Genomic DNA, 26,336 nt, shown 5'->3' with positions numbered 1-26,336 from the left:
TGTCTTTGTGAATTAGATAGAAAAAAAAAACTTTATTGTGAAGGAGGAGTCGGAAAAATCGGAAAATCGAGTCTCCATTTCTGTTTAGAATTCTACACAAAAGGTGCGATAATCTTCATTATTTCAACAGGAAATGACGACATTGCTGACGCGGTTCGATAAAAAGGCGAGTACACATGGTTGAAAGATAGAAGTGGTGTTGAAGCCTAGTTAATCGGTTTTAAGTATTTCTTATGAACTAAAAACTATTTGCGTATAGATATAAAACGCCACAGCTTCACAACCAAAGAGCCGTCTGTGGCTTGCGAGCTGCAGGTTGTCGACCCCTGGTTTAGGGCATAATATTTTCCGTTATTTCAGGGGGGCATGCAACGCCTCTATTTCGTAGCGTCCTTTATTTTTCTTTAATTCAATTGTTTTTAGACGTTTAAACTGCTTCTTACACAAAGAGAACTTTATGACCATGTGTGCTGGTTAAGACTCGAACGTTGGTTGGTTTTGTGAATAAGACTGAAAAAATAAATTTTCCACCTGCAAACAAATAATAGGCGACTACTTCGGAGTGAAAAAGATGTCCAGAAAAAATACTTTCCTCATTGAACTTCCCAGATTGATTTATGACTCTAAGAATGAACTTTACAGGCAATATAGTTTGATTACTAAACTAAAATTCTGATCACAAAAACTGGACAGGCTAAACTGCAATTTTATAAGATGAAAACCCCATTCTCATACTTTGAACTCTAATCGAAAAAATTCCGAATACTAAGCTATTAATTCTGACCTCAAAACACAATGAACATACAACTTTAAAGTTCAAAATAAAACTGAGCACTGAATTCTCGTCTCAAAAATGACAACTGAGCTCAAAAGCTGGTTTTGTGAAAAAGATTGAAAAAAAGTGAACTTTATTGTTAAGGAGGAGTCGAGAAAATCGAAAATTTTCTACAAAAAATGCGATAACCTTCATTATTTCAATAGGAAATAACGACATTGGCGACGCGGTTCGGCAAAAAGCGAGTACCCATGGTTGTAAGATAGAAGTGGTGTTGAAGCCTAGTTAATCGGTTTTTAAGTATTTTTTATAAAATAAAAACTATTTGCGAATGGAACTAAAAAGCCACTGCTTCACAATCAAAGAGCTGCATGTGGCTTGCGAGCCGCAGGTTGTTGACCCCTGGTTTAAGGCATAATATTTTTGTTATGTCAGGGGGCATGCAACACCCCTATATAGTAGCATTGTTTATTTTTCTTTAATTCAATTGTTTTTGGAAATTTAAATTTTAATTATTTAAATCAAGAGAACTTTGCGACCCTGTGTGCTGGTTAAGACTCGAACGTTGGTTGGTTTTGTGAATGAGATTGAAAAAATAAATTTCGCATTTCCAACACATAATTGTCGACCACTTGGCGAGTGATGAAGAGGAGTTCGTGCTGTGTCATTTTCCTTTGTCCAGAAAAAATGCTTTCCTCATTGAATTTCCCAGATTGATTTATGACTCTTAGAATGGACTTTACAGGAAATATAGTTTGATTGCAAAACTCTAAATTCTGATCACAAAAATTGGCCGGGTTAAACTGAAATTTTAAAAGATGAAAACCCCATTCACAAACTCCGCACTCCAATCGAAAAGTTCCGAATACTCTAATTAACTCTGACCTCAAAACACGATAAAAATACAACGTTCAAGTTCAAATGTTTATTGCTTATCTATAAAACTGGGAACTGAATTCTCGTCTCTTAAACTGAAAACCTATACCAGATCTAGACGTTTCATGCATTTCTAAGACATTTAGAGTTAAAATTGTTTTCTTTTTCAATTCTGCGTTTTTTTTTTCTACGCTGATTTCCAAAGTTACGCGATCTCAAACTCTCTTAGTCCTAAAGTCGATTTGAGAAATTTTTTTTGAGATTATACCAGATCTGGACGTTTCATGAATTTTTAAGATTTTTTGGGTCAAAAAAAATATTTTTTCGATATTTGTGATTTTTTGAATTCATTTTTTTTTCAATTTTGTGGTCCCAAAGTCGAGTTTTTTTAAAAAGATTATACCAGATCTGGACGTTTCATGCATTTTTAAGACATTTGGCATCAAAAAACATATTTTTTTTTATTTTTGTACTTTATTTTTTATTTTCATTGTGGTTTTTTTAACGTCGATTTCCGAAACTACGCGGTTTCTCTAAGTCGATTTAAAAAAATAAACTGAGATTATACCAGATCTGAACGTTTCATGCATTCCTAAGATTTTTTGAATCATAATTTTTTTTCAGTTTTTCGGTTTTTTTAAGCGCATTTCCGAAGTTACGCGGTCTTAAAGTCGACGTAAATTTTTTTTTGAGATTATACCAGATCTAGACGTTTCATGCATTTCTAAGATTTTTTGAATAAAATTTTTTTTTTCATTATGGTTTTTTTTCTACGCCAATTTCATAAGTCACGCGGTTTCTCTAAGCCCGAAACTCGATTTAAAAAAAGATTGAGATTATACCAGATCTTAACGATTCATCCATTTCTAAGATTTTTTAAATAAAAAAAAATTATTTTCATTGTGCTTATTTTCTACGTCGATTTCCGAAATTACACGGTTTCTCTAAGTCGATTTAGAAAAATTGAGATTATACCAGATCTGGACGTTTCATGCATTTCTATGATTTTTTGAATCATAAATTTTTTTTTTCAATTTTTCGTTTTTTTTCTAAGCGCATTTTCGAAGTTACGCGGTCTCAAAGTCGACGTATTTTTTTTTTGAGATTATACCAAATCTGGACGTTTCATGCAATTCTTGGATTTATTTAATCAAAAAATTGTTTATTTTCATTGTGGTTTTTTTCTACGCTGATTTCCGAAATTACGCGGTTTCTCTAAGTCCGAAGGTCGATTAAAAAAAAAGATTGACTTTTCTTGCATTTCTAGGAATGTTTGAATCCAAAATTTATTTTCTTCAATTTTGTAATTCTAATTCTAAGTCCCAAAGTCGATTTTAAAAAGTATTATTTTTTTTAGTTTAGATTATAGTATTTCCAAGACATTCGGCAAAAAAAAATCCTTTTTTATCTACTCGGATTTCCGAAGTTACGCGGTCTTTCTCTAAGTTTGGACATTTCTAAGATTTTTTTAATCAAGAAAATTTAATTCCAATTTTGTGGTCCTAACTCTCTAAGTCCCAAAGTCGATTTTTTTTTAAATATTTTGTTATAAAAGATTATACCAGATCTGGACGTTTCATGCATTTCTAAGACCTTGGGCGCCAAAAACATGTTTTTGTATTTATTTTCTACGCTGATTTTCGATGCTACGCGGTCTCAAATTCTCCCAAAGTTCCCAAAGTGAGATTGTACCAGAACTGGACGTTTCATGCATTGCTAAGATTTTTCGAGTGAAAACAAAAATTTTTTTTTTCAGTATTTGTGGTTTTTTTTTCTATGCGGATTTCCGAAGATGTGGTTTTTTTCTACGCGCATTTAAGACCGTGTAATTCTCTAAGTCCCAAAGTCGATTTAAATAAAGTGAGATTATACGAGATCTGGACGTTTCATGTATTTCTAAGATTTTTTGAATCAAAATATTTTTTTTTCGATTTTGTGGTTCCAAAGTCGATTTTTAAAAATAGTATTTTTTTAAATATTATACCAGATCTGGAGGTTTCATGCATTTCTAAGACATTTGGAATCAAAAAAACTTTTTTTTCTTAATTCTGGTGATTTTTTACGTGGTTTTCTGAAATTACGCGGTCTCAAATTCTCGATTCAATAAAAAAAATTTTGAGATTACACCAGCCTTGGATGTTTCATGCATTTCTAAGATATTCGGCATCCGAAAAAAAATTTCTTTAGTTTTGCGGGTTTTCTTCTGCGGATATCTGGAATTTTTTTAAAGCGGGATGCGTACCGCGTAAAAAGAGACCTCAGTGTATCTCAAAAGTTTTTTTTCAGGTAGAAATTCAGGAAAAAAAATGCGTCGGTTTCGGGCCGGGCACGGGTGACGATTTTTTTTTTCATTTTTAACGAGTATGGCTTCCCGACCAGAAATATCAGAATGATAAAAAGAAAAGTTTTAAATTCGCGTTCCAACACACATATGGCGCTGTAATCTACATGCCCTGGTGTTGTGTTGAAATTTTGCGCGGTACAATCAGTCGTACTAAATGGAACGGCTCATTTTAAATACTGCGTCATTACAATGTTTACAGTCAATAAGGTGGGACTGATGAAAGTGAAAATAAAAGACTTTTTTTTGGATTAAACGAATGGTTGGTTCGAGCACCGAGAAATGCTAGGCGGCGTGATGAGTTTGTTTCCTTGATATTTAAACTGTTGGAAAACTTAATTTCTGAGTAAAGCATGCTGGAAATTTAATCATCAATTTACTGATCATGGTGTTGATGGCATAGATAATGCTTAAAAACAGTGTTAGCAAATTCAAAGGCTGTATTTCTTTTATAGAACTTCTAAACAAAAATACATTGAAATTTAATCACTGCTTGTTTTATTTTATAAGACTTCGATGCCGCGTCCCGTTGGCAAAGCGCCCTCGAGCAAAAGCATTTTTACTTACACTAATTGAACAAACAGTAATTTTCCTCGCATTCCCATCCCGTAATAAACAAATCACACCACCGACACTCCCACCCCTTGCCCTCGTCACGAACGGTTGAAGCGTGATCCCTTTCCGTTGAACGACGAACGGCGACTGGACGACGTAAGCCCGGAAGCACTAATTAGAAACCGTATCGAACCACTAACCTCCTGATTCTCTCTCTCTCTCTCTCTCTCTCTCACGGAAGACGGCAACCGTGGGGAGGTCGCCCTTGGACCAATTTGACAGGAGTGAGATTTACGATGCTGACATTTTTTACGCTTCTTCCCTTCGGGCTTTAAGTCACGACGATCGCCTAAAAGTAATTGAAAAACAATTGACAAGTTTACGCTGCGCTGCTCGGAAAATCGAGAGATCGGGTGTCGTGTCGCCACTTGGTCTGCGCTCAGGCGTTCGTGCGTCGGCTGACCTTTGATGATCTTCTTCCCTCGGGGGAAAATTTTCGTGGAATTTTTTTCTTTTTTTTATTGCTAGTTGGTTGGTTGGTTCTTCGACTTCAAAACACGCATTATCCAAAACACATTACCGTCAGCTTGTCCCATCAATCGTGTAATAGTTTTTTTTTATTTTCATATCTTTCTCGTTTTTCGTTGATTCACTCCCCTTGACTTCGTCGGCTGAGTTTCTAATGTGTTTTGTATTTTTGTTTTCGATTTTTATTTCAGAATTACTCACCAACTAAAACAACAGTCGGTTGGTCGGTCGGTCGGTCGGTCGGTCGGGGAGCATAGAAAAACGGTACTCTAATCGGTTAGAGCACAGGAAGAAAGCTGGGGGAAAAACATACGAGAGGACATACCGAGAGCGAGAGACCTAAGCGGCTTGGTCACCAAACACAACGGTATTCGTTCGGAGGACGTCGGCTCAGTCGGTTGATCCGCGTCACACGCGTTCGTTCGTTCGTTCGGTCGGTTAGAACATTCTCGGTTTTATGCTCTTCTGAATAAATGCACGCGCGCGCGCAAAACACTTTCGGAAAGCCGCGTGACTGCGTGACAAAAACAAACACACTGCCGTACAGTTGAAGGTGTGAAAGAAGAGGAGGAAGAGCACCAAAAACAACAACAACACCAGCTGTAGAATCAGCCGATCTTGATGTTAATTAAGGCATGCTTTAGAGGTGGAGAACCCCCGCGAATGATGTGAAAATAAAAACAACCACAAAAGCAAAAGTTCCTGCCCGGAGAGTGAAATTGTTATGAAACTAAACAGAAAAGGTGAATCGAAAATAACACCAAGAGAGAGAGGGAGAATTTGAGAGAGAAAGAGAAGGGTTAGCGAGCTCGTGCAAAATGAATTAGTGAAAACAAAAAGCTAAAGCCAAAAATAAATGAAAACAACAAACAAAACAGTAGAGGAGCAGCCAGCAGTGTACGAAAATGAAAATGTTGCTGACAGCTGCTGGGCGGCCGTCGGTTTTTGTCTCATCTAGTGGCCGGTCGTCGTCACACATTTGTGTTTGTTATGATTGTTGTCCCCGGAACGATGTTCGTTTTCACAGCACCACCGGAGGAAGGCGATAGCCGCCAGCCGCCAGCCAGAGGACTTCAAGATGATTGTGCAGCTGACTCACTCAATCGAGCTAAGCTAAGCTAAGCTGGGCCGGTCAGTAGTAGTAGCACGTGACCAAGTGATTGTCCTTGTGTAAGGATTTGCTGGATGGGATTTCCCCCCAAGGTGGTGGGTGCGAGTGCGTTTGTTGGTTTTTGTTTTGCTTTCTCCTGTGCGTGTTTCCGTTGCGGTTCAGTACCCTGAAGTGATTCATCGTGTTTGGCGGGAGGGGTGCGAAACTGATAGCCGGATAAATACGTAAAGGCTCCTTTCTGTATTGTTGGTTCCGGTTTATGGAAGAAGAAGAAGCAGGGAGGTCAGTTTAGAATTAAGGTGAGTTTTATGAAGGGTGATTATAAAAAAAACGGAAACTAATTAACTGTAGCAGTCCGTAATGGACGGGAAGGTTTTGTGGCTACTGTTCGAATGTGCATGGGTGATCGGAACCTTTATAGACTGCTTAGTAATGGGAAAAAGGAATTTAAATCATGTTTCGAGGTGGTGGTTACAATGATTCATTACTTCATAACTGATTGGGATCATTTGGAAAAAAAAACGGGTGGCTAATGTTACAGACTTAACTGGATGACGTGAATACGAATAAAACTGACATGCTTCTTTCACATTTCCGAATATAGATAATAGTTCGTAATAGTTGACTGCGTGAATTTTTCAACATTTACTTCTTTACTTCCGGAATTGTAACGATGAACATATCCAGTTCAATAATACAGAATTACGATTCTGTTCAAGAATGTTTGTTGAAGTGAATCAGTTGAGCGGTTTCTGAGGAAATCGAGTGCACTTTTTCTTCATTTTTTAAAATATTTTATCCCGTTACTCCCGAACCGGAAGTCCGATCCGAGTAAAATTCAATAGCAACCTATGAGACCAAGGTCTCTTGGTCTCATTTGAATCTAAGTTTGGGAAAATCGGTCCAGCCATCTCCGAGAAAATCGAGTGCATATTTTTGTTACATGCACACATACTCACACACACACACACACACACACACACACACACACACACACACACACACACACACAATAGATCGATATCTTGTGCGTGTTTACAACTATCATTTGATTCATTTTCTCATTAACGCATTGAAATCGTTAACATCCTGCATTCCAAAAATGGGATGACATAACTGATGTACCTTAGGTATATGTAACAGTTCGGCTGAAAAGTTCGTATCGTTTATTAGAAACACACATTTTTTTGCCAAAAATCGTTTTTATAATTCAACATAATTGCCATCAGAGGCGATACAGCGATTATAGCGATCTTCCAACTTTTCGATACCATTTTTGTAGTACGATTTGTCCTTTGCCTCAAAATAGGCCTCAGTTTCAGCGATTACCTCTTCATTGCTTCTAAATTTTTTACCAGCGAGCATTCTCTTGAGGTCTGAGAACAGGAAAATGTCACTGGGGGCCTAATCTGGAGAATACGGTGGATGAGGGAGCAATTCGAAGCCCAATTCGTTCAATTTCAGCATGGTTTTCATCGACTTGTGACACGGTGCATTGTCTTGATGAAACAAAACTTTTTTTTTCTTCAAATGAGGCCGTTTTTTTTTTATTTCGTCCTTCAAACGCTCTAATAACGCTATATAATAGTCACTGTTGATGGTTTTTCCCTTTTCAAGGTAGTCGATGAAAATTATACCATGCGAATCCCAAAATACAGACGCCATAACCTTACCGGCCCATTGTCTTTCCACGCTTTGGGTTCGGTTCATCGCGTGCAGTCCAGTAAGCTGACTGTCGATTGGACTCCGGAGTGAAGTGATGGAGCCATGTTTCGTCCATTGTTATATATCGACGGAAAAAATCGGTTTTATTTCGATATAACAGCTCCAAACACTGCTCAGAATCATCAATTCGTTGTTGTTTTTGATCGATTGTGAGCTCACGCGGCACTCATTTTGCACAAAGCTTTCTCATATCCAAATATTCGTGAATAATATGTCCAACACGTTCCTTTGATATCTTTAGGGTGTCAGCTATATCGATCAACTTCACTTTACGGTCATTGAAAATCATTTTGTGGATTTTTTTCACGTTTTCATCGGTAACAGCCTCTTTTGGACGTCCACTGCGTTCATCGTCTTCGGTGCTCATACGACCAGTACGAAATTTTGCAAACCACTTACGAATTGTTGCTTCGCCCGGTGCAGAGTCTGGATAACACTCATCAAGCCATTTTTTGGTATCGGCGGCACTTTTTTTCATCAACAAGTATTGTTTCATCAACACACGAAATTCCTTTTTTTCCATTTTTTTTCACAATAGCAAAAGTAGCTTCACTCATAATGCAATATCTCACAAACTAATAATCAGACAGCTGTCAAATTTATACACGTATCTTTTGAAGGTTGGTACTAACTGAAAATGGTATGGATTTAATTCTAGTGGCGCCCTCTCATAGAAACGGTACGAACTTCTCAGCCGATCTGTTACATCTAATGATTTTAAATTGAATTTAATTACATGAAAATTTAAAATTTTTGGTCTGATAGGATATCGTTCATTGAACAGATGTGCTTGCAAGCGAATTACCACAATTTAAACATCGTATGTCTGTATGACAATTTGTTGTACCTTGGCCGAAGATCTGGCAATGACGATATTGTGTAAGGTTCGCTGTGCCATCATGCCGTTTATAATTTTTCCGCCGAACTGATATTTTCACTTTCACTTCCGGAAGGAGCCAAGAACGCTGTTTTTATTTTTTTTTTCAAAGTAGCAAGCGTCCGTTTTTGGGATTGTTGTTCCTTATTGATTTATGTTCAATCATATGTATACAAAATAATAATAAACACAGTCATGTGCGCTCCGAAGAAATCGGTTACGTGTAAGGGGCTCTCCATAAAAGACGTCACCCCGCAAGGGGGAGGGAGTGTTTCATATAACGTGACCTTTTGTGACAGGGGGAAAGGGGGGAGGTTTTTGGAATGTGACGTCCAATTTTTTCAATGAGCGCATTTTTGAAATACCTAATTATATTACTGCTTTGCCCTATTTCCTGAAAAAATCTCCACAATAAACGTTTACATTCTATAGCAAAACGTGTATTTGTTGATGTAAAAGCTTCTTCTTGTAAATTGGGAAATGAATGATGCAGGAAATCATTTCTGTTGTGATCAGCAAAAGTGCACGGAGGAGCGAGTAAATTAGCGAAATTAATAAATTTTGCCTAATATGAGTAAAAAAGAAAAAGATGCCTTCAAACGGTTTAACTTAAGTTATGCACTGACAATTTTTTCAGTAATTTGATTTTCTAGCATTGATAATAGTATATCATAAGAATTTCTCTTATCTGATTCTGATGCAGTTTATTCAATTGTAATCCATTTAAAAAAGGGCGGGAGATCAACGATTCCAGACGTAGATCATGTCATGTCTTATCTTGATCATACGTGATTAAACATCGTCAAAAAAGCGTGACGTCTTTTATGGACAGCCCCTAACCAAAACCCCTTCAAGGCTAGAAAAAGGCTTTACGCTTTTTTATATGCACATGTAATAACGAGTATTTCCTATTTATACTTTGAGATGCCATGAAAAGTACTTCAATCCTCAATTAGCTGATCGTTTTTGGACACGGGATATCTGTTTAAAGTTTGAATTAAAGAATATAAAAGCTACTAAACAGGGGTGATTTGAGCTTTTTCCAAAAACCGGGAATTTTTATCTTAAAAAACCGGGAAAAAATCGGAAAATTGAAATCGGCAGTTCACTTGCCACCCTGGTTTCGAGGAGGTGGTTACAATGCTTCATTACTTCATTACTGATTGGGATCAGTTGAAAAAAAAAACGGGTGGCTAATGTCACTGACATAACCGGATGACGTGAATACGAATGAAACTGACAATTTTTATGTATTTTTCAACATTTACTTCTTTGCTTCCAGAATTGTAACGGTGAATCTATCCAGTTCAAGAATACAGACTTAGGATTCTGTTCAAGAGCCGTAGTTTAAAATTTCTGTACCTGTAATCTGGAACTGAATTCTGAAATTAAATTCTGAACCTGAAGTCAAGTTCAGAATTCAGGTGAACCAGAATCCTGGTTTTCAATTCAGTTTTTGGATTTTGTTACGGAATCTAAAATTCAGTTCAGTGTTCCAGTGTTCAGAAGCTGAATGCGATTACTGTTAATCGGTTGTTGCTACTGCTGTTTGAGGAAGCAACTGTTTGGGGCTTAATACCACGCAGAATTTCTATTGTTGCAGCACAAGAAGAAGTGATCGATTTTCGACCATGGTTAATCTTTTATAACATACTAGTTCGGTTGCACATAGGGACTGATATGTGCCTGACTACCTCAAAACGGTCGTCGCGGGTGCGAGAAAGGCGCAAACCAGCGTGATGAGTTTTCCTCACTGTTTCCAAAAAATTGAGAAAACTTGATTTTTCAGTTGTTTATGGTATATAGTCGATAATTTTGTCATAAATTGCTGATTATATTTCTGATAGCATGTAGAAATAATTATGTTAATGCATTTAGCACGGCTCAAAATATTCACAATTCAGTTCTACCCATTCATTCAACGGATGAATTTCGAAAAGGTAAAGGAAAAGTCACGTCAAAAACAGCTTTCAATGTTCAACTTCTGGTAAACCCAGTGTGTACCGACGCTTGTTAGACCTCACCGTAGATCGGAATAAAACTTGAGTCATGTAATATCTGTACACAGTGTTTATTTTACTGTAACACTTCTACATTTCCGTAAGTGGCATACAGGGTGGCAAGTGACCGGGAAAATCGGGAAAAAGTCGGGAATTTTAGTGCAAATGCGGGAAATAATTTACTAGCCCTAATCGTAGCAAATCATGATTTTCCTGATTAAACAAATGAAAAGTTGGAGGCAATACTCCATTTTGTGTTTAAGTTAGAAGTTCAGTGAAAGTTTTGAAACATCGTATTGTCCCACACAGGTTTTATGGTACACAATCCATTGGACATTCCATGTTTCGTTCAACAATTGTAAAGGTTTGGCAGCAATTTTTAATGGATCAGAAAGCATTTCTTAGTTGTTATCAACAACAGCACATCGAACGGATGCTTTTGCTGGATTTCTGTTAAATTTCAGAATAAGTGCATAATATGATCGCAAAAGGAATATCAGGTAACATGTTTAATAAATCTATGAAAAATTCTTAGGAGCCTTCATGTTTTTGGGTGGGCTAATGATTGTCCTAATTTCATCATAATTTGTCTCAGTAATGTACACTTGAGACAATACTTGTGTTGTAATCTTGGTATTGACTTCAATAGGATTCACAAAATTTAAAAAGCTGTCGACTTTGACCTTGTCCACCGTTTGCAATAAGTATTTGATTTTCTTCTTTGAGAGCTGAAATTGGTTTCTGAGAGTTTGTGAAAACCCTTAGAAAGGTTTAGAAGATGGTTTGATTTGTTCAGTGAATGTTAAATGTTTAATTTATATTAAACATCATTACCTATGGATATCATAGTAGGATTCACAAGAATGCGGGTGTTCATGTCGACGAAGAATCAAACTTAGATCATCTCAGTCACTAGAGGCATAGATTGTTGTTGTTCCAGAGCGACAAGAGTCCATTTTCAGATTTTTTGAAGTATTTTGATCTGTTTCGTCAAAATTCAATTTTGAAAGCATATCGTATATGTTGTTAGCTGGAATCGGGAGGAAAATTATTTCTTGTTCATTTTTAACCTTAGGTATACTTCAACAGTTCAACGAGTTATTTCTCCTCGAAGAGTGAGTGAAATAGAGTTCTTTATTTAAGAATTATAGTTCTCTATACAGAAATGAAATAAAAAATCGAATTCTCAGAGTATGTATACAAGTTAGTTGCGTTTTTCGGAATGTTTGTTGGTTTGAGGAATCTGGTAGAAGTTACACACATTCGTGACCTTTGATAACGTATAAAAAGAGAATGATTGTTGGTAGAAATACATGCAAAAAGTACTCACTATTATTGAATCTGTAATCTGCAGCTCTCATATTATTTTCGAAGTAACATACAAAGTTTCAGAAGAACGAAACCAAAAAGGTTAAAACCGAGATAAAATAAATAATATATAAGAAAAGAACGAAAGAACGGTTCAATAGAACTAATTCTTTCGGTAGAACTATTAAATTTTGAGCGATTTTTGTAATGAACGGTTCTACCCATCTCTAGAATACACTCCTAGCTTGAGCTCCTAGAGTCTTAAGAACTTCTGATTTTGCAGAAAACCTTAACGAGACTTATTTGGTGGTAGTCTTACAAAAGACTGAATAGTTCGGATAATAACAATTTCAATTTTAATTATAAGGTTTTAAATTTAATTCTTAATTATTTGGCTTTCAAAGGACTGATGGTATTTCTGGCTACCTATAAAGTACTAGCAATAATCGAATTTGGGGTTAAAGCTGCACTTAAGAGAATTATTGAAGAGAGCATGAAGTCTGAATAAATTGTGTGATTTTTGCACAAAACTGCAAGAATGTTAATGCTGTATTCCTTCGTGAAATGCAAGACTTATCACTTTTGTCATATCCGCTGGCCAGCTATGTTTCTTGTTTTAATCCTACTGTTACCTCGAATTAATTTGAAATAGTAAAAAAGATTGAGTTTCTATTTCGAAGAGCTAGTACATAGAATAACATTCGTAGTAAAGTAACAGACGAAGACGGGCCTTGGTTCCAAAATCGGTTTTCGCTGTATGCATAACTTATCTATATGAGAAAGCCAAGAACGTCTTCTTCCCATTGTTATGTGCACTTGGCATAATGAATATTTCGTATTTCTAAATCGAGTTACCCAAAAAATACCTTATTTCTCAACTCTCGATGTTCGTTTGGATATGGGATTTCGAGAAATATTAAAAAAATACTGAACGGCGATTTGAGACTGTTCTAAAAACCGGGAATTTTTTGTCTCACGCACCGGGAAAACCGGGAAAAAACCGGGAATTTGAAATCGGTAATTCACTTGCCACCCTGGGCATACTTTCGATCTACAAGACCGTCGTCGCTTCTCGGACAAAAATTACATATAGTCATTGGTCTAAATTATGTCCCTACCAAGTTTAAACTAGTTTTTGTGAATAAATTTACAAAAGAGCGTATGATCAGGCAAGGTATTTGCTGTTGCGGACAAAAAACCCTGATTTTCGAGACCAACAAGACTATGATTCCGGAGGCTAAATACCTTCAGAAGAAGTTTCGATTGGAATTGTCCCCTTCTTTTGATATAATTAAATTTATCATTTATCCACCTAGAATTATTATAACTGATACTGCAGTTATAATTTGGCTACATTGCGTGATGGAGAATTCATTTCTTCGGAATAGTTTGTAGGCCATATTATTACAAGAAAACACGCCGAAAACATGAACCCTTTAAAATGGATTGGTATCAAGATATGAAGCATTGTTTATCGGAGGCCCCAAAATCTATACTTTAACTTTTTTGTAACATTCTACCTGATTCTACCATAAAAATTTAATGTCACAAAAGCCATTAAACTATGACAGAAGTATTACTAACGTTATAATACAGATACGTATTTCCGAATGTACAAAGCATTTCGAAATACGTTTATCTGTAATATTCCGAAATTTAGATACCTCATTCTAATACCTTTCAAAAAACCCTAGTTTACTGAAATCCGTCTATTTTCAACGGAGATATTGAAATTTTTGTGAAATTTCTATCCCAGTAAAACGAGTTTTGAGCGCTTCATGATAAAGCGATGTTTGGAAGCAAAAAGAAGCACTATTTGTAATACCTACTTGAAAAACTGTGAACAGCATTCTTTTTCCTAACATTTTGTGCAGGGAGATGAAACCTTTTTGCTTTCTTATGTATAAAGATTATGTAATTACTTAGAAAATCAACCTTCGAATCGATCTTCAGTTCTTCAAGCTTACAAAATGTAAGTTTGTGTGTGTGTGTGTGTGTGTGTGTGTGTTTGTGTATGTGTGTATCTGTGTACAAAAACATGTAGTACCTTTTCTCAGAGCTGACTGGACGAATGCTCACAAACTTAAATTCTATTGAATTTCTCCTGTATCAAACTCCTTAATTTTCTCAGAGACTGCTTAACCGATTAGATTCTAATGGAAGTCCCATCTACATACTTATATTCATATGAAAAGGGCTATGCCCCCATACAAGGTTCCTGAAGTTCATTTGGATCCGACTTCTGACTCCGGAACTACAGGATGATATGTGTAACGAATTTAAAATAGTGGCCCTCATTTTTTGGTAGATCGCTAAACTTATTTCCTCCATCTAATATTCAAACGACGATCATATAAAAATTCTTGTTTTTTGATCAGAAGATAGTCGATAATTGAATAAGCTAATTTCAGTTTTATCGGAACTCGATTTTTGATCCTGGAAGAAACCCTACAATTTAATTTGGAACTCACTACGATTTCTCAAAGATGGCTTCACTGATTTTCAAAAATTTCCTGGTTCACAATCTCTTAGGAGAATTCAACTGACTTCGGCTACACCGATTTTCGAAATCGTTTTGAGTGTGGGAAGTAGAGGATTTCAATCGTTTTCTCAAAGAAGGCCTTAACTTAACTTAACGAAGTACTCGAAAAAAAATCGCAGCAAATTCAAAACCATTGTAACTAATTAGCAACTTATTAGTAACAAATTATTCACCTGTTTGCGTTATCATCAGCGAGAGGCGCCTCGCTAAGTTCATGTTCATCTAGAAATTCCGTTCAATGTTTCTGATTACAACTAAAACAGATGCGATTTGTGACCTGGCCAAGTCAAATGATATATAAATAATTTTTCTGAGTTGACATGTTACTAATGAAATATTATCTTTTTTTTATTTATTTCAGATGAAGAACCACTAAACTAATCGGTAGCAAACGTAGTTCAGCTAGTGTCATGGCGAAGAAAAATATCCGTTAGTGAAGGAAGCAAAAAATTAAAGTGCATTCGAATTGAATGATCGTTTCCCGGCACTCGTCGGAAGCTCGTTTTTTTGTCATTGTGTGCGTGTTTATAGTGTCCGTGTGCGTCCCATCAGACGACGACGACGACGACGAGCAAACGGGAAGAAATTAAACCAATCAATAGATAAAGTGTCAGCCTGAAAGCATTTTTTTTCTGCTGCCACAAGATAGTAAGAGGGAGCGAAATGGAACCGTTGTGGCGACAGGAGCAACATCCTTCGTCGGATCATGGCTGGCCTCTGGGAGCCCGACAGGCAATACGTCACTGTCAGCAGCTGCTGCCGCCGGTGACAAAAAAGCCCCCCGAGGCGAAATCTTCCGGTGCTCGAAGTGTTGGTGGTTTTGGTTGTGGTGGTGCTGCTGATGTTAGTATTGTTCCCGGCGGTGGAAGCAGGCGGGGGGAAATGTATCGATTTCAGAAGCGATTAGACTTACAGCAGCAGCATCACAAGTGCAAGTGCAACCGAAGAACGTTACCTGCGGGTGACGGGCGTTGCGGCGGTGGTGAGAGTGTTGGGGATGCAAAAGTCACCGCTGGTAATTATCGACGACATGACAGTTCCGACAGAGTCGACCGAAGGAAAACCACCTGGCGAGGACGCATCAATGTCTTCCTGGCCGTTGTCCTGTTTTTGCTGGCCGAGTTTTGCACCAGAAGTGGCTGCGACGATACCGAGCAGTTCCAGAAGAACAGTAAGTAGATTGTGTTTTGTTTTTAATGGGAAATTTTCAAATGGTCCACACACAAAAAGAACTCCATTCAAATTCTAAACTGGAATCACCGCAGGCTTAGGAATTAAAGCTAAACTATTCATGATAAGTAGAGGGGGATTACGATTTGCACCGTGAAAACGGGTCGGAAAATAGGCGTCGGAAACTCGACTGCTCGACCCGATTTCTCTTTCCGACTGGAAAAGCGGATGAATGTGTGAGCGCGCAAAGCCTGTGCCAGCCTTTTCCCGGCGATCTCCGCCCGTTCTAATTTATTCAGAAACTAATCTTCAAAGAGGATGCTAACACAGCAGAATAAACCAGTTGCCGCTGGCTGAATAAATAATTACTGGCTGGTGGAGGAGTCGACGGGGCCTGGCTGAGGACCGGCAAACACCGGAAAGCAAATTTACCGAAATCTAATTCACCTGAATTCGAAACAATACTCTCGGTCTCTCTCTCTCTCTCTCTCTCCCTTTCGTTCTAAGCCTCTCGGTATGTTACGTGAGCTTTTTCTCTCTCTAATCTTTGCTTGCGGCTTTGCTACTCACCGGTGGCAAAGGTTACCCGGAAAATACTAACGTCGGTACCACCTGATATATGGGAATTTGTTCATCTGGAGGTTTCTCCATTAGATCTCATTAACTCGGTTAATTTTTGCGGTCTTGCTTGCCGTGCCCGTATGTGGGAGTATGAGCTGCAGCTCCTCCAGCCAGCCACCATCCGTACGAACACCACCGGAACGATGTTTGTTGCTCGGTGGCTAGTAACATAGTAACTCCGGTAAAAAAAAAACCTTCTTCGGAAGTGATGTACCCAATCCAATGGTACAGCAATTCTCTGCCTCTAATTCTCGACGTTTCAAGCAACTCGAAGAGTTTCGGAATACAAATTAATTTCGATTTTGGAAACCTCAAAATTTTTTCTTCTAGAAAACCCTTTTTCTAAATGACGCTAAATCTCGACGTTTCATGCAATTCCAAAAATTTCTTCGATTTTGGAAACATCAAAATATTTTCTCCCAGAAAGTCGATTTTTTAAAAAGCAAGTTTTTCAAGATGACATGTCAGATGTCATCTGACAAGATGACAGATGACACTAAATCTCGGCGTTTCATTCTAAGACTTTTGACGTAAAAAAATTCGATTATGGAAACCGCAATTTTTTTTTTTCTTCCTGGAAGTCGATTTTTGCACTTTTTTTTAGAATGACGCTAAATCTCGACATTTCATGCAATTCCAAAACTTTTGGCATAAAAAAAATTTACCTCAAATATTTTTCTCCTAGAAAGTCGATGTTTTCAGAAGAGAAACTATTTCTAAAGGACGGTAGAATTTTACGCATTTTCAGAAATATTTTTTTTCATAACAATAAAATATTTCTGAAACCTCAAAAAATTTTTACCCAGAAAGTTCATTTAAAAAAACAATTGCTTCATGCAATACTTATAATTTTTGACATAAACAAAATTTCGCTTTTGGAAACCTTACATTTTTTTTTCTCCCAGAGAGTCGACTTTTTCAAAACAAAATTTTTCGAGATGACGCTAAATTTGGACGTATCATGCAATTATCAGACCTTGGCATTAAAAGAAAAATTCGACTTTGGACACCTCAAAATGTTTACTCTCAGAAAGTCGATTTAAAAAAAAATTTCAAGATGACACTAAATTTGGACTTTTCATTCTAAGGAAAAAAAATTTTCTGATTACGCCAAATCTCGACGACTTTTAGAAAACTCAAAATTTTTTCTCCGAGTCGATTTAAAAAATATCGTTATTGGAAACCTCAAATTTTTTTCTCCTAAAAAGTCGATTAAAAAAACAAATTTCGAAATGGCACTAAATTTGGACTTTTCATTTCAATTTTTTTTTTCAATTTGGAAATTTTTTCTCAGAAAGACGATTTAAAAAAAAAAATTTCAGAGGTAACACTAAATCTTGACATTTCATACAATTCAAAGACTTTTGGCATTAACCTTTTTTTATATTTTGGAAACTTCAAAATTTTTCTAAATCACTGTCGATTTAAAAAAAAATATGCATTTATGTTTCGTGCCATTCTAAGACTTCTGGCACCAAAAAATTTTTTTTCTTGATTTTGGAAACCAAAGTTTTTTCTCACAGAAGGTCGATTTTTCCAAAAAAAATTCAAGATGACATTAAATTTTGACTTTTTATTCTAACACTTTTGGCATATTTTTTTTTTAATTTGAAAACCTACAAATTTTTTCTCTCAGAAAGGCGATTTTTTCGAAAAAATTTGAAAAAAAAGACTTTTGGCATATTTTTTTTTGTTTTTCGATTTGGAAACTTAAAAAAATTTTCTCTCAGAGAGCCGATTTTCTAAGGCTTTAGCATAATTTTTTTTTCGATTTTGGAAACAATTCGATTCGATTCAGAATCTTTCCTCCCAGAAAGTCGATATTTCTCAAATTTTTTTTTTCGAAATGACGCTAAATTTCGACATTTCATGCAATTCTGATTTTGAACATATTTTTTTTTTCGATTTTGGAAACCTCAAAATTTCTTCTCCCAGGAAGTTGATTTGAACAATTTTTCTAACGTGGAACACATCTTTATTTTCCATATAGGGGTGCAAATTAGAAACTCAAGGAAAAATACCCGTAGAAATGTGGTCAGGTTTTAAACACTTATAGCTCAGTATATTTTATATCAATTATTAAAATTATTTCATTGTTTGATTGGAAATATTTCTAAGATTCGATTTGAATGTATCAAGCCACGTATTTTCAATTATAAATGATTGAAATTTTGATTAGTAGCGAGCAGTGTCCTATTTTGTCTGCTAAAAATCTCCGGCATACCGGTTTTCCCAGCCATAGACGACGATTTTGAAGGAGTAAGCGATATATCAAAGGGAAAGCATCGCTCTGATTGGTCAATAGATGCAAAAGCGAAGCTGTTGGAAGCACGCGTTCAGCTAACGTTTCAGTCCTACGCGTAGCATGCTAGGGGTAGGTTGTTGCTACACATAAAGACAAAAAGTGCCATAAAACGATTCTAAACTTTAATTGGTATGCTCTGATCTTGTGTCATGCAAGCTCGGATGAAATTCCATGTAATGTCGTTTCGCCTGACAAATTGACATCTACCCCAGGGTAAATTTTGAGTGCTTAAGATAAATTTCTAATTTATATAAGGTGAACTCGATTGATAATGAGAAAAAGTTTATCGCTTCAACCGAAATCACAGAATGGTAGAGAAAATTAACGCTATAAAAATAACTGCTTGCATACAAAACTTGAACAAAAGCTTGGCGAAGAGAAGCTTTATACCAAATCCGAATTGCAAGTATGTATAAAGATATAATTGCATACATTTGGGATATTGGTGTAATTTCGTCGGCTATAAAACAAACAATGTTTGGCGTTGGTTCCTAATCGAAATAAATCTAGGCAGACTCTCGTGCAATAGCGGATTCAAAAGTGTGACGATTGATTGAACTGTTTGATTGTAGATCATTAGAAATTTTGGTTGCCTTGTTCCACATCAATGGCTCCAACAACCTTATGGTTTTTCATAAAAAAAAACTTTTCTACATGACGCAAAATTTGGACGTTTCATGCAATTCTAGGACTTCCGGCATAAACAAAATTAAATCTCGGAAGCCTTAAAATTTTCTCTTCCAAAGAGTCGATTTTTTTCAAAACAAAGATTTTCGGAATGACGCTAAATTACGATGTTTCACGCAATTCTAAGACTTTTGGCATATAAAAAAATCGATTTTATAAACCTCAAAAGTTTTTCTCCAAGAAGGTCAATTTAGAAAAACAAACTTTTCAAAATGACACTAAATTTCGGAGTTTCATGCAATTCTAAAATTTTCGGCATCAAAAAAATTTTCTTCGATTTTAGACCCCTCAAAAACTTCTAAACCCCAAAAAGTCGATTTAAAAAAAATGTTTTCAAGATGACACCAAATCTCGGCGTTTCATGCATTTCTGAGCCTTGTTATTTTTTTGGAAACCTTAAATTGTTTTCTCCTAGAAAGTAGATTTATTTTTCAGAAAAAAATCCTTTTTCTAAATGACGCTAAATCTCGACGTTTCATGCAATTTCAAGACTTTCAACATCAAAAAAATTTTCGATTTAGGAAATCTTAAATTTTTTTCTCCCAGTCGATTAATTTTTTTTTTCTATATGTCACTAATTCTCGACGTTTTTTGCAATTCTAAGACTTTTTTGCATAAATTTTGGCATCATTTTTTTTCGATTTTGAAAAACTCAAAATTTTTTCTCCGAGCCATTAAAAAAAATCGATTCCCGAAACCTCAGAATTTTTTCGCCCAGAAAGTCGATTTCATCAAAAATTTTTTCCAAATGACGTTTCATGCAATTCTAAGGCTTCTAGCATAATTTTTTTCTTTATTCTGGAAACCTCAAAATTTTTTCTCCCAAAAAGTCGAAATTTTCAAGAAAAAAAAAACGTTTCATTTTAAAGCTTTTGACATAAAAAAATTATTTTTTTGTTCGATTTTGGAAACCTCAAAATGTTTTCTTCCAAAGTCGATCTTCTTGGTTTTCACTGCCAAAACAGTTTTTCACAGTTTTCCACTATTTTTAACAGTTTTTTTTACTGTTTTTCGCTATTTTTCAGTGTTGAACTGTTTTTCACTTTTTTCACAATTTTTTACCACTTTTCACTGTTTCTCATAGAATTTCACATTTCTTACAGTCTTGCACGGTTTTCTCCGCTTTCTCTGGTTTTGGCTGTGTTGCACAGTTTTCGCAGTTGCTAATTGTTTTACACGATTTTGTTCTGTTTTGGACAGTTTTTCACTGTTTTCCACTTGTTTGCACTTTATTACTTTTTTACTGTTTTCACAGTTTCTCACTGTTTTTCAGTTTCTTAAAGCGTAATTGTTTTCAATTTTCACTGTATTCTATCAGCTTTTTAGAAAGTAATGAAACAAAAAATGGTTGGAAAATAGTTGGATTGAAAGGAGATTTTTTTCGTTTATTTTAATTCTTTAATTTTACAAATTTTTGCAGCTTTATGATATTCTCTTCCGATGTGTGTGAAACTCTTGTTCATAACCACGTGATCGTATTTTACATGAACTGTAAAAGGGATGCACTGATGAGCCGTAGGCTAAACATGAAGAAAGTATAATTTAAATACGTGCCCTTTGCCCAAACCAAATCACCCCTACAAAATTTCTTTAAGATCTCTCCAAAGCGTCTGCTTCATGATGGCCCAGTATTTCTCAATTTGTCGTGGTTCCGAAGTTGATCTCATCAGCCTTGTACAACTCCAATAAACTTCTTTCGAGTAGTGGCACTAGGCTAAATCTGGCCAGAAAAGTGTAGGACCATTGTGTGATTTCGGAAGTGGAACTAGACACTTTTAGAGGCATTTCTTTATGTATATCATCCCGTTCATCACAAAAAGCGTGCTTCGCTTTTCACAACGGCAAATTGCTTGCCAAATCATGGAGTTTTTGACAAACTTTGATGTCTTCTGCTTTCTAACGTCTTTTGGGACTCTAAACTTATGATGAGCAGTGAAAAACTTGTGATTAGTCGTGAAAATCAGCTGCGGCTTTCCCGTAAGTCTTGGCATCCAGTTTTTCCAATGTCTGGGTGCATAACTTCCATGCACGAGGTTTCACTACCCTATTCTGCGTGCATTGCAATTCAGTGCTTTTTCTTTTTCTTTCACATTTTCTTCACATATTGCACGAAAGTTTTACTGCAACTGCAGCTTTTTCGCCACATTTCTTACAGAACTGTTTGGATTTCTCTTGGAAGGCCGTTGTGCTGATTCAAAACATTAGATACCGTAGATTGTGCAGTTTTCTGCTTCTTGTCGATGAGAGGGATCCGAATTTTCAAGGTAGGCGAGCAAAATAATTTTACGTGCTGCAGTTCTTTTGACGTAAACATTACACCTTGAACTAATTTCACTTAAAGTTTTAATAAAAATTTGATGCGATTTGATTCCGTACACCCTTATGTCATAATTTTATTCCAAAATAACTTATTGTCTGATTTCACGAATTAGCTGTATGTCCAATCACAATTCAGTTCTCGACTGGTGGCCGAGTCAGCCGAATTTATTAACAAGGAGTCGTAGCGTGGGATTTGCATTGCCAATGTTCAAGTGGGCGTAGTAGCCTATTTCGCCCATTTTCTGCCATAGCAGCTCTCAACAAATGTAAACAAGTTTGCAGATGTTTACACAATTTTCTTTTTCTGGGTTATTTCAAATCAATTTGCGGACCGACTCAACTTCAGAAGGAATTTAGATTCATATTTGACCGCATTTCCAAAAAGTACCTATTTTTATATTCTAACCGTAAAACCATTCATCCGAAGCACGAATGCAAAACCGTCAAATTTATTTCACTTCCACGAAATTATTGCTCAGCACTTTTTCCCGACAGCTTTGACCCCCGCCTTCCCTTTTCCGATCTGCCACCCAAAGAACTCCGCGAACCCGTGTGTGTCCTGCCCTGATAACTCAGTGACCAGCCGTGGTTCGGTTATGACCCGGGCTTGTTGGTCGTTCCGCAATGCAGTACTGACTAACCGTGGCACCGAACCGAACCGACCCGAATCACAACCCTCTCCCCCCAAAAAGGGCTCATGGCGTGGTGTAGATTGTGTCCTTCGTTTTCTGTGACCGGACGTACGTTCGACTGTCGAATGGTGGTGGTTGGTTGTTTGAACATGGGGAAATTAACCAACGGTTCCTGCCCCGGGGCCAGTCAATAGTCGGTAGTAGCAGCAGCAGCAGCAGTAGCAGTGAACCGTGACGGTTCCAATAATAATAATGCGACAACGATTGCGGCTCGAAAGTGGCTTCTCACTCGGTCAGTTCCTTGTCGGGGCCACGGGCACAGACAAACGGACGGAATAAATCACGCTTGGAAGGTTGTCCAATTGGGACAAGAAGTTCGCCGCCACATCGCCACATGTCCCGTTTCGTTTGACTGTGCCTGGAGCCCGTGCGAAACAAGAATTATAACTTCCTTACTTTTGGAAGTGAGTTCAGGAGTGTCGGGTTGAAGACAGCGCGGTAGGGGGGGGGGGGGGTTGGGAGGTGCGGCTAACGAGTTGTTGTTTTTATGATCGATGGAAAGGCGAAAGTAAATTTCCCATCTCGTGAAAGAGGATTATTTTTCGGTGTGTGTTTGTTTGACTACCAACGCGATACAAGCGATCCAATGTCATCCCAAGAACTGGAAAACGGTTTTCGAAGGATGTGAGGGAAGCAAAGGTAAAACACTTCCGGTTAATCAATTCCGATATCCAACAGCTTCCTTCGCCGCTGCATTGAACTTTGTTTTCGATTTCTGACTCACAATAATCTCAATGAGACCTACCAACTTTACTGACATTTTACCCCACCACTCCACCGCCATCAGGATCACTTTGTGCCATCCCAAAACATAAACGCTAGCCAGCCGGAGCTGAATGACGGAAGGCGGATGGAGACGCCGAGTAGTTGAAGAACAACATTTGCGTCGTCTATAAATATAAATTTAATGTTCCTCGTTTACTCGTTCTGCTCTGGCTGGCTGGCAAACTGGCAGGCAGACCTGTCTCGCGCTTTGCTGCAGAAAAGGATTTCTTTTTTTTTTGTCCTCTTCTACCAGTGGAAATAAGTTACACGCAAAAACAGGTTAAACTATATCGAGCAAAAACAGCTTCCCCGGCAGCCAGGCAGCGATGCTAAGACGAGATGCCGGGAAATACGTACAAACAAATAAACAAAAAAAAAACGGGTGGACAAGTGCGGGAAAATTGTAATGAAAATTTTGTAGTGCACTCAGAAGTCACAGTCCGGAAAGGGAAACCCCTTTACGACTTTGAAGGTTGGCTGTTTTTTTTTGAAGGTATGTCCTGGTGGTATATATCTACTATACGAATATATCTACTATCCAGCATAGTTAACAATTTCCAAATGAAAAACTCCAATAGATCCCATTGAAAATTCAAACTCCAATTGAATCTATTGGTTAAACATTCACGTAACATACTTCGGATCCATTAAATCTCGCCAATTTGATGGAAGAAGGTTCTTTTCATACGAAATGAGTACAAAATAAATCGTTCTTTCGGATGGACGGAACTTTCCCGACTCCAACAAACTAGATTTGAATGAGCATGAGCTAAGCGATCTTAGCGAAGTACTCGAAAAATTTAAAAAAAATAGAAACATTCTAAATTTCCGTAACTAACTAGCAGCTAATTAGTAACCACCTATCCACTGGGTTTCGATTTGTTTTCAAGCTTATTTGGAATGGGTGCTTTGGTCGACAAAAAAAATTAACATCGAATTAAAAATTACCGTAACTAATTGGCAACTTATTAGCAACATGTTTTCCAAAAGGATTCAATTAGTTCTTAAGCTTACTTGGAAGAGGTGGTTGGTAAACTTCGTATAATCTTAGCGAAGTACTCAAAATAATTTAAAAAATAGCAACAAATTGAAAGTTACCGTAACTAATTAGCAACTTATTAGCAACAAACTATTCAATGGGTTTCAATTTATTTTCAAGTTTTTTTCTAGGAGGGCTGCTTCGTGTACTTCATATGAATTTTGCGAAGTACACGAAAGAATGAATGAAAATTGAGCTACAAATTCAAAACCACCGTGACTAATTAGCAACTAATAAGCAACAAATAATGCACTGGATTTTGATGTTTTTCAAGCTTATTTAGAAGGGGTGCTTCGTTAACTTCATATGAACATAGCAAAGTGTTAAGCAGAATAAAACAACAAATTCAAAGTTACCGTAACTAATTAGCAACTTATTAGCAACAAAATTATCCAGTGGGTTTAAACTTGTTTTCATGCTTATTTAGGAGGGGTGCTTCGTTAACTTCTCATGAACTTTGCGAAGTACTCGCCAAAATAAAAAAAGAACAACAAATTCAAAACCACCGTAACTAATTAGCTACTAATAAGCAACAAATAATCCACTGGATTTTGATTTGTTTTTAAAGTTTGTTTAGGAGGGGTGCTTCGTTAATTTTATATGAACATAACTAAGTGTTAAACAGAATAAAAAAATAGCAACAAATTCAAAGTTACCGTAACTAATTGGCAACTTATTAGCAACATACTATCCAGTGGATTTAAATATGTTTTCAAACCTATTCAGGAGGGGTGCTTCGTTAACTTCATATGAACGTAGCGAAGTACAAGAAAAATTAAAAAAAAGTTGAGTAACAAATTCAAAATTTCCGCAACTAATAAGCAACAAATAATCCATTGGATTCAATTTCAGAATCCAAGTTTGTGATGTGATGTGATGTGAAGTGAAGCCACCATCAGTTCAAGGACTTGCCAGGATGCGGGTAGACTTACAGTAGCCCCGATATGACTCATCCATTCACTTTCTTACTATAGCTGTTACCGAAAAGCGAACAAAAAGGGTTGGGCGGATATGTAAGTAGAGTTACTTACTCGTATTCCGCGGGAATAAAAGATGCTCTTCCAACCATAATATCCAGTGCATGGATGAAGCATTTTTCTATACATGCTTGAACCCGCCTGATGGTTTGTTTGAGAAGGGCGCGTCAGACTCATTTCAAACCTTCAGAAGGAAACAAGTTTGTAATGAAATGTGTAATGAAATTAATATAACATGAAAAGATATAATAGATTACAAAATAATACAATATAACATAATATAATATAATATATTTAAATTTAATATAATACAATACAATGTCATACAATATAATATAATATATCATAAAACAATAAATAAAATAACATTTAGTGTAGAGTGTCAGTTATGCTCTTCTATCTTCGCAATACTGCAGGAAGTAGAATATTTCTCTTCTAATAATAATAATAATATCCACATCTATAAAAATAATATATGTTATTATTATTGATGACAAATTAATAATAATAACAGTAAATATAATAATGAAAATAATAATAAAAAACGAATCTAATATAGTACAATGAATTATATAATAAATAATAGAATGAATAAAATGATATGTTGCGATATGCTATGATATTATATTACTTGAATTTATATGTCATTTCTTATCCTCTCATTCTGTCATCAACGCATTCCATCGACCAATTGTCACCACAGACACACGTGTAGGCATGAAACAGGAACCAGTGAGGACCAAGCTCACCTTGTGACGACCTTGATAGTTAGTTAAAAGATTACTTTAAAAATGATAATTTATAAGGAAAACAAATTTATATTTTGCGCAGAGGTACGTAGTACTACTCATAATAAACCCTATAATATAATATAATATGATATAATATAATATAATATAATATAATATAACATAATATAATACAACATAATGCAATACAATATAACATAATATAGTAGAATACAATATAATATAATATAATAAAATATAATATAATTATATAATATAATATGCTATGATATAATATAACAGTAATGTCGCAGTGTAAGTTACGCTCTTCTCATAATAAAAATAATACTAATAATACATGATGTAATAAACGACAGAATTATATGTTACAATAT

General features: G+C 36.3%; 1 protein-coding gene across 5 annotated transcripts in view; it reads left to right on the top strand.

The window, feature by feature from the left end:
- The window catches only part of LOC131433108 (hemicentin-1), a 406,910-nt gene that overhangs the window by 126,900 nt on the left and 253,674 nt on the right, over positions 1–26,336 (top strand). For 4 of the 5 annotated variants that reach the window (XM_058599958.1, XM_058599949.1, XM_058599927.1 and 1 more), the window contains exon 3: positions 15,000–15,809. In XM_058599958.1, coding sequence (XP_058455941.1) covers positions 15,302–15,809 — 508 coding nt within the window. In that variant the 5' untranslated portion in view covers positions 15,000–15,301. Of the gene's footprint in view, positions 1–5,266; positions 6,486–14,999; positions 15,810–26,336 lie in introns of all 5 variants that reach the window. The other variant, XM_058599935.1, reaches the window with a different exon arrangement.

This window comes from Malaya genurostris, chromosome 1 (assembly GCF_030247185.1).
Source record: "Malaya genurostris strain Urasoe2022 chromosome 1, Malgen_1.1, whole genome shotgun sequence".
In the NCBI taxonomy this organism is placed as follows: domain Eukaryota; kingdom Metazoa; phylum Arthropoda; class Insecta; order Diptera; family Culicidae; genus Malaya; species Malaya genurostris.
The sequence above is the reverse complement of the archived record's forward strand: the minus strand, read 5'-3'. Positions and strand labels throughout refer to the sequence as shown.